At 38.4% G+C, this 13,126-nt stretch overlaps 1 protein-coding gene across 3 annotated transcripts in view; it reads left to right on the top strand.

Moving 5' to 3' along the window:
- Window positions 1-13,126, top strand: part of RanGAP (Ran GTPase activating protein) — a 232,050-nt gene that overhangs the window by 189,518 nt on the left and 29,406 nt on the right. For all 3 annotated transcript variants that reach the window (XM_067147370.2, XM_067147371.2, XM_068227612.1), the window contains one exon: window positions 8,161-8,285. In XM_067147370.2, coding sequence (XP_067003471.2) covers window positions 8,161-8,285 — 125 coding nt within the window. The remainder of the gene's footprint in view (window positions 1-8,160; window positions 8,286-13,126) is intronic.

Raw genomic sequence — 13,126 nt, forward strand, 5'->3', positions numbered from 1 at the left:
CTTGGGAATGTTGGCAGTCACATAAGTTTATCTACGTCAAATTGAACACAATTTAAAACCATATTAACAACCTAAAACTGTGTTACAATTATACTGTTTCAAAGTCCATATTTTCTACAAGCCCGAGACTTGCGACAATAGGTTCTTCAGCTGAAGATGACCCACTAAAAGGTTTGAAACTGGTACTCATATTAGCATGTTTTAAGTTCTTTATAATAGAATAAATGTATTGATTAGGTGGAAAGTTCCTGCCTTTATATTTGCAAATTCATTAAAAATACATCGAAATTTCAATTTTCTGGCAAACGGAAATTTTAGCACTTTTAGCAAAGTGCGTAAAGAAAATGTATGCTAATATGTTACAGCATATGAATGCATTGTTCATGGCATCTTATCATACTGCAAATAATAACAGACCCTACACTGATTTTGAAGGTTTGGTTGCATTGTTAAGCAAGTTGAATGTTACTGATTCAGAGAAGTATGTGAATGATACATTATGCAGAGAATTGCAGCTTGAATTACTACCATAGTTGTGCTATGAAGAAGGAATTGTGAAGTGTAAATTATGCAGTAACTTTCGTAGTTTTTCCGACAAAAATTCTAAAGTTGTATCCGGAATTTCAGGACCATTTAAACTGGAAACCAAGCGACCGCTGCTCAGCCCGGAGGCCTGCAGATTATGATGTGTCGTGTGGTCAGCATGACGCATCCTCTCGGCCGTTATCCTTGGCTTTCTTGACCGGGGCTGCCATCTCATTGTCGGATAGCTCCTCAATTGTAATCATGTAGGCTGAATGGACCTTGACCAGCCCTCAGATCCTGCTAAAAATCCCTAACCTGCCCAGGAATCAAACCTGGGGCCTCCGGGTAAGAGGCAGGCACGCTACCTCTACACCGCGGGGCCGGCAGTGGGCTGAAAGTTTCAAGAATAATCCTGAATGTGCACTTTTATCGAAGTGCATAAAGAAAATGAATGCTAATATGTTACAGCATATGAATGCATTATTCATAGCATCTTATCATATTGCAAAAAAAAAAATAACAGATCCTACACTGATTTTGAAGGTTTGGTTGCATTGTCAAGCAAGTTGACTGTTACTGATTCAGAGAAGTATGTGAATGATATACAATGCAGAGAATTTATTTCATACATTGCCTCAGATCTTCGTGAAGATTTTATATGTAACATTAAGGAAAGTTCATGTCAGTATCTTACTCGATCGATCAACAGATAAATCTGATGATGAGGAGCTGATACTTTACATTTTTTTAAATAAGGTGACCTTCTATTGCAGGGCCTCTCAGGGTGCATGCGCCTGGTGCATGCACTGTGCATGGTGCAAAAGACGACTTTGCTTGGTTGCCCAGAGTGCAGACCCCCACTCCTCGATTTGGAGCAATAGCGCTGTCTCTCTCTTTCCCCACGCCTGTCTCGCCCGCTCCCCCTGTCTCCCTCTTCCTCACTTGCTCCGTAGCGCTCTAAATCCGAGCTGAGCTTAGCCGAGTAGCCCAGAGATGAAGCGTTGGTCCGAGCCGAGCCGATTGGAACTGATGCTCAGTGCACGGAGCTCTTGCGCCTCGATTCGCACGCATGAGATTTTGGGCGTTTGAGAGGCTCTGTTCTGTTCTATTGTGTCATTGGAAGATGCAACAAGTGATAGCTATATGGAGGTTCTAGAAACAGAATTGCTTCAGTTAGGGCTTGGAAAACTCTTCACGGTACAAAACTAATAGGTATAGGGACTGATGGAACACCATGTGTGATTGGTATCTACAATATAATGGCTTGGTTACAAAAATATTTGAAAAAATTGTGAACTTGATTGTGTTGCACATCAACTCCAACTCATTGTTCTTCACTCACTGAAAAATGTGAAACTTAAAATTCATTGATGAAATTGATTCTACACTCAAGAAACTATATACGTTTTATCAACATTCACCAAAACGACTTTGCGAACTGAAGAAAATTTTGGAGTTGCTGAAATGTGTAATATCTAAATTGTAGTACTTACACCAAGTTAGATGGGTAGCAAGCAAATTAAATGCTTTGCATCCAGTTGTCAGAGTGGGAATGCCTAGTGGTGCATTTAGAGAATATTTCTGAAAGGAAAGGTGAAGAAGGAATCACAGCTAAAGGTCTTCTAAACAAGATCAAGGATTTCAAATTTGTTGCCGCAGTTCACTTCTTGTATGACTATCTGAGTATATTCAAAAGACTTTTACTTGTATTTCAGAGGTATGATCTGATTGTCAGATAAAAGTGCATGCAAATAATGCAGTTAATTCATTGCAGCAACTTCAGAACACCAAGAGCCCAATGGCGGAAAAGTTTGTTTCTGCTATAACACTTTCAGGGTTTTCAGTGGAATACAGTTATCAAGTGTGTCGAGTAAGAATTTCACGAGCGACAAGGTACATATTTTGGCAAGTGGGATTACCTTTCTGTGAAAGACACCTTTCTTCAAAATGAGGACATTCAAAGTGCCACTGGTGTTTTTGACACATATTTCTGGCCATCAGGAAAACAACTGGAAAATGATGGCAACAGTGAAATACAGCTTCTTGCCACTCATTTTTGAAAACACCTTCAAATTGAGGAAAACAACGTAGAAGACATACTGAGCGAGCGGTACAAGTTCAAAGTAGTCGGAAATGAATGATCTACTTGAAAAATCACGGACTGTGAAAGGACGATTTCCAGTTTTTGGGAAGCTTCCTAGTATAGTGGCAACAATTCCTGTATCGACTCACCATGTGAGCAAGGGTTCAGTACAATGAATATTATTAAACACAAACTGCGAACCAAGCTTGCCGAGAAGAACTTAAGTGATCTCATGATGATATCTTTGAATGGACCATCTTTAAAGGACTTTGGTGCAACAAAATGTATTGATCGTTTGCGTATTGGTGGGAAATCAAACAGGCACATGTAGTGTAATTTTAAAAAACGCTGTCCTTGAAGGTAACTGGTGATTATTTGGGTTAGTATCTCTTAAAATATAAATTTCCATTCTTATAGACTGATAGACTACACTACTTAAGGTCACATTTCAAACACAATGCATAGCTTTATCCTAGTCTAACCTGTAGTTTTCATAATATATATTTGCAAAAAATTTGCTGGATCCTGATGAAAAGGGGCTGGCTACTGAATGATTTCTATTTTTATTTTTTATTTTTTACCCCTGGTTGGAGAAAACCTTAGACAGCAAAAGACCTAGAGACAGACCTCGAAGGAGATGGATCGAACAAGTCAAACAAGATCTAGAACACAAGAGGAGTGGATTGGAACCAAGTATACACCACACCTGGAAAGCTGGAGACGGTTAACTGATGATGATGATGATGATGATGATGGTTTGGTTTTCAAGCCTCGGAATGTAGTTGTAAAATAAATTACAGCATACTGTACTAATTTCCTACTTTCAATCATTTTAATACTTAACCACATAAACGCTTAAAGTCAATATGTTGGCGTATTTGATGAAAATCCACCTAATCCAAATTTTTCTTAATCCAAACAGGGTTCGGTCCCAATTAGTTCGGATTAGTGGGACTCTTCTGTATGTATTCTCCCAGATGGTAATATACTGAGTGCAATAAATCAAGGCATTACAAAGCTAATGCAGTGCGCTTATGGTTATGATTAACGGTACAGTATTCTGTGCAAGTGAACTTAGTTCTCGGATGAAATTATCAATCTGTTTTCAGATCGACTTTGCTGCATGGGCATAAAGGCTGGGTTTACTCAGGATATCTTGTTTGTAAGTTAGAAGTTACAGACTTGAAGCAAGCCTGTACAGACAGGTGGAAACAATGATAGAAGGGTATGTGGAATGAGGCTATAAAGGTCAAATTAGTGATAACAATTGAGGAGCTATCTAACTGTGAGATAGCAGTGCCAGTCTAGAAAACCAAGAATAATGGCCAAGAGGATCCATCATGATGACCACACGACACCTCGTAATGTTTAGGTCTTTAGGCTGAGCTGTGGTCATTTGGTAGGCCAAGGCCCTTCAGAGCTGTTGCCCTGTGGGGTTTGGTTTTTATCAAAGGCCAGCATGTTTCTGTTCTGCACATCCCAATAATACCATCAGATTGCTAATCGCCAGGCTGAATGGCTCAGATGGTTGAGGTGCCGGCCTTCTGACCCCAAATTGACAGGTTCGATCTTGGTTCAGTCCGATGATATTTGAAGGTGCTCAAATACGTCAGCCTTGTGTCTGGAGATTTACTGGCACATAAAAGAACTCCTGTGGGACTAAATTCCAGCACCTCGGCGTCTCCGAAAACCGTTAAAAAAATAGCAGGACGTAAAGCCAATAACATTATTAGATTACCAATGAACTTCAAGAGATTGCATTTCCCTGTCAGATTGACCTTTGAAATATCAATATATGTCACAAAGTCAGACACTGAAGGTAGTAGGTACTGCAAGTAGAGAACCAGTGCTTTAGTTACAGCTAGCTTTATATGACTTCTTCTGAGCGTTTATTGGGTAAATATTGCCTACAAGAGTGTGCTGTAAGACACACATATACTTGCGGTCCACCATAATTTAACCATTTTATTCCTTTCTCATAAATCCTTACAAAAAATGGGTACTATAAGTAGTATTATATATTTCTGCAAAGAGCAGCAAACATTCTTCAAATTATCTCATTTTGTAAATAACTTAAAAAATAGATATAATAATATCATTGTAAATAATAAAACAAATGTTAGGCTTCTAATGGAGGACTCGAATGAAGGTGGGTATCCTTCAAACATTGAAGAGTGTGCATTAAGCAAACAAGACCCATCCAAGGCTTTTGACAGGGTAGATCATTGGGGACTGCTGAAGAAAATTAGGGCTATTGGACTAGACAAAAAAGTGACTGTATGGGTGGATAGACTTCCCGAAAATAGAACTTGTATAAGTAGAGTAGGTGAAACATTATCTGATCCTCTAGCGTTTAAAGGGGAGTGGGAAGGTCAGCATGGCAGTATTATTGGATTTGTATGGTTTCTTATATATAGAGTGAGTTAGTTGGCTGTGCAGTTAGGGGTGCATAGCTGTGAGCATGCATTCGGCAGATAGCAGGCTCAAACCCCACTGTTAGCAGCCCTAAAGATGGTTTTCCGTGGTTTCCCATTTTCTCATCAGGCAAATGCTGGGCCTGTACCTTAATTAAGGCCACGGCCGCTTCCTTCCAACTCCTAGGCCTTTTCTATCCCATCGTCACCATAAGACCTATGTGTGTCAGTGCGACGTAAAGCCACTAGCAAGAAAAACATTTCCTTCACACTCCTAGGCCTTTCCTATCCCATCATCGCCATAAAACCTATCTGTGTCGGTGCTGTGTAAAACCAATTGTAAAAGAAATATACAGCATATATACATCAGTAGAGAACAGGAATCGCAGATATGGCTTTCTGAGGATGATGTTATACTAAAAGTAATGAATAAGTTACATTGATGATGGGTTTTAGATGTAGATTTTTCCATTAAATTACTCAAGTTTTAGGAACTCAAGTTTCAACTTTGCCTTCAGTCTATAAATCAACAGAAATAACATGCTAAGATTGTTTACATAAATAAAAATTTTAGATTATTCTTACAAACTAAGGTGCTTTTATATATAATATTTTTAATATTTAAAAAAATATGTTCTTTCGTCCTGATTTTCATGTCTTGTTCTGCCTGACCAACGTAAACGGACTTGCAGTCACCAAACTGTAATTTATATACACCACTTATATTTTCCTTACTAATGGTATCCTTTGTTATTGATAATTTTGAGAAATAAGAACTACCGTATTTCTCTGAATCGAAGATGACCCCCACTTTTTCCTTAAAAAAAAATTAAATTAGGCTTACAAAATGCTTTGTAAAATCATATGAAGTCTTTCTTGTACAGTACGCATTATTAGACTATCTTTGTCTTCCCGCCAATACCAATCATTGCTTTAGTTATGCCGTATTTTTTTGAGGCTGCACAATTATTCTTAATTTCCGCTGCTTTAATAACCATTAACTTAAAATTGGCATCATAATATCAAGGAGAGCCCGCAGGAGAATATTCCTGCTGTCTATAAAACTGTTACTTTTACTCAGCGTCAGGTACAACTGGCTGCAGCTACACACACTTCTCTCTTGCCGAGTTCGGCTGACTTCAACAGGTAGCGATGTATAGGCCTAATAAAAGCGTCGGGAGATAGTAGGTTCGAACCCCACTGTCGGCAGCCCTGAAAATGGTTTTCCGTGGTTTCCCATTTTCACACCAGGCAAATGCTGGGGCTGTACCTTAATTAAGGCCACGGCCGCTTCCTTCCCACTCCTAGCCCTTTCCTGTCCCTTTCCTGTCCCATCGTTGCCGTAAGACCTATCTGTGTCAGTGCGGCGTAAAATAACTAGCAAAATAAAAAATAATAATAATAATAAAAGCGTGGACATTGAAGGTCAACAAACGAGTTTATTGCATTGTGGTATAACCATTCCACCTTTGTATTTTTCGCACACATTTTTTGTACAGTACGCATTTTTATGCTATTTTTGTCTTCACGCTAACGCCGAATATTGGCTATGCCATATTTTCCTGCAGCTACACAATTATTCTTTTCCATATATTTAATAACCATTAACTTAAAATTGGCATCATAATGTTGACGTGAACCTGTGAAAATTTGCCAGCAATACCTGTTCCAGGCAACTTTACAATACGACGATCCATCATGAAAATATTCCTGCTGTCTATAAAACTTAATTTTACTAAGCATCAGGAACAGTAGACACGTTATAACTCTGCAACTGAATAGCCCTGGCCTTTCTAGGAACTTGAAGGCTCACATGTTTTTATCACATTCTGCGGATTTGAGAAACATTTTTGTAGAGGCTAATAGAATTTCATTCTCTTTTCTCTATTTCCCAAGATCTAGCAACGTTTCATAGAGGCACTGTGCAACCAGTTGCCATGGCTACCGATTTATGATAAAGAGGCAGACGTTTATTATCAACAAGTTAACGTGGTAGCTGCCAATGGTGTTCATTACTGTTAGGTCGCGAATGCAAGACACCCTTGATTTTTCACATGAGATTCTGAGAAAAAACAGTCTTTTTGGATTCGGAGAAATACGGTAATACAATTTAGATGTAATACTATAAAAAACAGGCATGAAAAAATGGCAAAGAAAACAGCAGAAGCCAAATTATGGAAGGATATTGATGTTAAATGGGATCAGTATAAAATAAAACCAAGAAGAGAAGCTGTAGCCTTCTTCAGACTTCACTGGCCACGACTGTCTTGTACCTCATCTGAAATAAATCAACATCCTACCATGACCCTGGAAGCAAAATGGATAAGGAACACCTGCTACATTCTAACAAACTTAAAGTGACAGCCAGAACTTCAGGAAATCTCACTCAACTATACTGGAACGCAAGAAAGCTGATGGATTGGAATCCGGGTTCGCCATAAGATACAACAACAACATTTAGACGTTACAGGATAACCCTGCCTTTATAGTCGAATTTTTAGGTGTTTTTTCCTCAGAAACTGGACCGTAGTATGATTGAACTGAACACACTGTGATTAATAAATTATACAGTTCCACTCCTTAACTTATTTTCTATTACCCGATTCTCATTTGTCTATAACTTGTGTTGAATCTAAGTTCACACTACAAAGGTTTGTCCAATTGTTTTTAAAGTTTGTTTCTTAATTTATGTTTAATAATTACATTCACCTATAATCTGTAGAGTCTGTATTTATGTAACAAATCTTAGCATGTTATTTCTGTTGATCTGATTTAACTGACCTACATCATAATTTATCTGCAGTGTTGTGGTTATGATTGACTCATTCTCAGCACTTTGGTCATGTCAAGCCACTATTATGGATGTCCATAACATGCTAAACATTGCATATCACATAATTGGAACATTATGTATACTTTCATGTGATATATTTTCTTATCTCTTATGGGATTATTGATGTATATGAAACTCTGAGATTAACTTACGTATCTAGTGTTTCTACACTTATTTTTTTCTTGACTACTGTGTACTTATTAATTTTTGTGTTTTGCTTATTTGTCTAATTAAATTTCCTGTAATTTCTAAAGCAAAACAAGAACTTCAAGTTTCATTATCAAATGTTCAAAATTTCTTTTCAGAGTGAAGATAAAAAGTTGAAGTTAACATGGAACCTAGAAGGATGTATGCAAGCTTTGGGTAAAGCTGTTCAACAAGATTATTTTCCTGAAAGCACACGTGCAACTCTTGGAGTTTTTCTCCACAGGCAAGTAATTGATGTGGAAACTAACGAACTATTACAGTCGTAATAAAAATGGACATATTGGCTGGTTTAGGAAACTAGCATGTGAAAATGAAAAGTTGTAATGCAGCCTTCGATGTGTAAAGACAATAAAGAACACACAAAAAGCATAAATAAGGAGTTTGATTTAACTTAAAAATGACAATAATTGTTTTTTGCAGGCACTATAGAATTTTTGAAGTGAATTTTATCGATCATTTTTTGATGGTACCAAGACATTTCTTTTCGCATGATCTATTCTGCAAATTACTATCAATTGCATCTTGAATTGCATGATACATGACATTTTCTTTTTACAAACTTAAGTGGTTGACCTACTCTGTTTGATGACTGGGTCTTTCTGTTCACTTCTGTGAGTAAGGGTCAATAGCAGCAATTTTAAGCCCAAATTATAATTGAGCAGTAGTATTCTAATCCTCATCCAGAATAGACTGTGAGTGTAATTAGTTGCTGACAGAGAATGTGGAAGGGGACAGTGGTATTGGATATGAACTAGGAACATGGGGAGGGGGTGGCAACGCGGGGAAGGTGGAATTAGACTCAACCCTTTAATGCCAAAATATTTGAATTTTTGTTCTTGTGCAGTAGTTTTAATATCTCATGTCAGTATTTTTATCCTCGAGTAATACATTTCTGTGAATTGCCAACTCTCTGAGTTTCGAGGAATGTGCAGTGTTCACAGGTGCATCTTTCTCTAGTATCCATGTAAGTTTGTAACCATTGCAATGGAATTAAAGTATAATGGTAGAAATTAGTGTTTTAACAAAAAACCCAAGGTCTATATACACAGGTCTGGTCATGCTCCCATAATTCTTTGCGGCAGCAGCCATTTTAAGACTAAACGTATCCACTTTCTGTCGTCTGCATCTTATACAATTCAATGTGATATAAGTTATAATGGGTTATTGTATAACTCCAAATTGTAAAAGTTACTCCTCTAAAGGGACCAGAATATTTAGATTCCCGAGAGATAATAGGAGGACAAAATGGGTGCAGAATTGCTAACGTGATAAGTGGTAGCCAACAGACCATTCATAGCTGTGTGTGGTCAGTATAATTTTTGCTAGAAAGAATGAAGTAATAATCACCAAGTTTATTATATTTGATTTTGTAAAAAGCTTGTCTATCAAACTATTTCTATTGACTATATCTTGATTATAATCTTTGCAGCTTCTTTTTTAAGAAAGTCAATTCAAAGTAGTGGGAACAGATGGAAGGAAGCTGCTAAAATGGAATGCATTCTTACACTCTTCAATGCTCCTAATCCCCCGAAATCTTTCTCGTGTGTCAGGAAGGCTCCAAAGGGAAGAGGGCTGCCTTCAATAGGAAATGGAACTAGTAAAATAAATTTTAATTCAAAAATATTGTAATTATTACTCATTATTCCCAGGATTTTATTACTCAGGAAGTTGTAGGCCTACTCGTAAGTCTTAATGATGAGAGAAAGACGCCGATTAGATTGCTTTGTATCAGGTTAATTTTGCAGGTTGATGGGCCCATTAATCTAAAATAAACGTATTGTACAAAATTGCAGGTGTAATTAAAAATTTGTTACATTACATAAAATGTATATAATAGTGAACTACCGAGCTCGATAGCTGCAGTCGCTTAAGTGCGGCCAGTATCCAGTAATCGGGAGATAGTGAGTTCGAGCCCCACTGTTGGCAGCCCTGAAGATGGTTTTCCGTAGTTTCCCATTTTCACACCAGGCAAATGCCGGGGCTGTACCTTAAGGCCACGGCCGCTTCCTTCCACTTCCTAGGCCTTTCCTATCCCATCGTCACTATAAGACATATCTGTGTCAGTGCAACGTAAAGCAAATAGCAAAAAAATAATAGTTAACTGCTGTCCTCATCCCGAAGTGTTTAGCTCTTTTTTTCAGCCACAGACACAACAAAGGTGAGCTGCATGTACCATTTCAACCACATACCAGCCATCCTGCCATTCTTAAATTTCTGGCAGTACCAGGAATCACACTCGAGGCAGACACTATATTATAATATATCACAGTTTTCTAATATATCGTCGCTCCTATGTGAAATATTTTAGCTTAGAACTTTGGCCGGTAAGGTTCTGTCACCGGGCGAGTTGGCCGTGCGCGTAGAGGCGCGCGGCTGTGAGCTTGCATCCGGGAGATAGGGGGTTCGAATCCCACTGTCGGCAGCCCTGAAGATGGTTTTCCGTGGTTTCCCATTTTCACACCAGGCAAATGCTGGGGCTGTACCTTAATTAAGGCCACGGCCGCTTCCTTCCAACTCCTAGGCCTATCCTATCCCATCGTCGCCATAAGACCTATCTGTGTCGGTGCGACGTAAAGCCCCTAGCAAAAAAAAAAAAAAAGGTTCTGTCATCTAAGGTGCAATATTGTGTGAATATTGTCAAGCCATTCTCGCTCTTCTTAATGTATGTGCTGCGGGTCAGTATATCTCCAAAAATATCACATAGGAGGTTTTGTCCCGGCAACGACAATATGTATGTTTCCCTGTTACTAGGAATGTAGCTTAAATTGTTGGCTGTAATATTTATTGTAATTTCGTTTTAGGCCTTAACCTATATGTAATTATTTCTTTTTAACTGTCCACACTTCTTTGATTATTATATTACTTTGTCCATGCTTAGATATCCTAAATTAGGCCTACTGGCTGAAAAATTTATTGTGATAATATTGTCATATAGTCGGTTTTTAATTCCATTGCAACTGTTCACAATATCTGAAGCCCAAGTTCTTGCATGTGTGTATGTTCAGTCTTCAGCCCTAAGGCTGGTTGGATCCTCAACAGCTCTGCCATCAGTTGTCATAGATGGCCTAGGCATCACTGAAGAGGCATACTAGGGAAATAAGGGGTGAGGTAGTTTCCCGTTGCTTTCCTCACTGAGCCAGAAGTTGATATTACATATCAGTCTGCCAAGCCCACTGAAATGCATGTACCAACTGACCCTGTGAGCAACATTTTCACACCATTCATAACAGGGACTGGCTGCACAAGGAATGCCATTACTAGCATCGCTCATACCTCAGTCACTTTCATATTATCTAAGCCAAGGGTAAGACAGAGACAGATCAATGAAAGTAACAAAATTGCTCTAGCCCATACCAGAAGATATAACACTAGGTCTTGCCAGCAAATGCATCCCAAGTTCTTATAGATGACAAATTAGATATCTTATCATTATTTCACGATTCGCAGGTTATAGGAAAACTATTAATTACATGCAATCCGAGGCAAATAAAAGTAATTTTAACTGATTTTATGTTCTTAAATCCATTTTTTAAATTTGAAACTCACCTATATGCAACATGGAAAAATTGTAGGAAATGCCCGCATTGAGTCCCGAAATGGCGGCGGCATAAGTAACATTCGTATCCTGACCTGTGTATATAGACCTTGAAAGAAACTAAATTCTTCAGAGAAATATATTAAAAATCCAAAATGTGATGTTGCTGTATATGACACAATTCTTTTTCCTTGCCTCACTGAAGTTCTTGATGTGGAAGAAAGCATGTAATGTAGTACCCTGCATTATATTTCACACATTGTTTATGAACAGTGCACTGGGCTGAGTGGCTCAGACGGTTGAGGTGCTGGCCTTCTGACCCCAATTTGGCAGGTTCGACCCTGACTCAGTCTGGTGGTATTTGAAGGTGCTCAAATACATCAGTCTCGTGTCAGGAGATTTACTGGCATGTAAAAGAACTCCTGCGGGACTAAATTCTGGCATCTCATTGTCTCCGAAAACCGTAAAAGTAGTTTGTGGGACGTAAAGCAAATAACATTATTATTATTATGAACAGTGCTGAAAGAGTTCTTTCCAGCATATCTGTCACAGTTACAAGGTACCACGTCCTTGATAGACAGTTCTGATTGGATAACCTGACCCTGCTAATGGATTTGTGCAAATCTTGAAATCGGTGCCAAAAGTTGAATTGGTGAACATCTGATTCACTAAATTAAACCTAAAATCTCCATTGTGAACAACAGGAACTTCTCCTACTATTCATTACTGTACAAGAAGAGCTCTGTATCAAGCAAGAATAAGAGATGATCATTGTGTAATAGAGGAGAAGCTGTCAGTTTACAGAGCATGACTGTACCACGCAGGCATGTTTGAGACATAAGAAGGTGACCAGTGACATCATGACATCATAGCACGAGTACAACGATTATATGATGAAACCAAAAGTTGTGTCCTGGTACAGGGTAGAGGGTTAGGTTGGTATGAAACTAAGGATGGAGTCCAGCAAGGAAGTTATCTTTCACCACTCCTCTTTGTAATCATAGTGGATGAATTTTTAAAAGCATTTAAAAGAAAGGATCATAAAACTAATGCCCTGATTTTTGCTGATGATGTAATGGTATGCAGAGAGACGGAGGCCGAAGTACAAGATAAACTAGATCTTTGGCTTGAATCTTTTACAACCATGGGTGTTAAAATCAGCAAAGCCAAGACAGTTGGCTTGGTGATGAGTGGAAACTCGTTCATCTAAGAATTGGAGATGAGGAGCTGGATATTGTAGACAATTTCCAATATTTAGGTAATGTTCTGTCCTCGGACAATACCATACATCAAGAGATTAGCAACATAATACAGAAAGCTTCCACATTCTGTCACGCTGTTCATCAAATACTTTGGAATGAAACATTTCCGTTAATTTCAAAGATCATCTTATATCTGGTAACTATATTTGCGTATGGTCTGAAAGCAGCAACACTTACTGGATCAACGAAGGGTCTCTTCAGGTAACAGAAATGAAGTTCCTCTGCTTTTGTCTGGAAAAATGGATAAAATAAGGGATCTGGATATCC

Source organism: Anabrus simplex, chromosome 5 (assembly GCF_040414725.1).
Source record: "Anabrus simplex isolate iqAnaSimp1 chromosome 5, ASM4041472v1, whole genome shotgun sequence".
Taxonomy (NCBI): domain Eukaryota; kingdom Metazoa; phylum Arthropoda; class Insecta; order Orthoptera; family Tettigoniidae; genus Anabrus; species Anabrus simplex.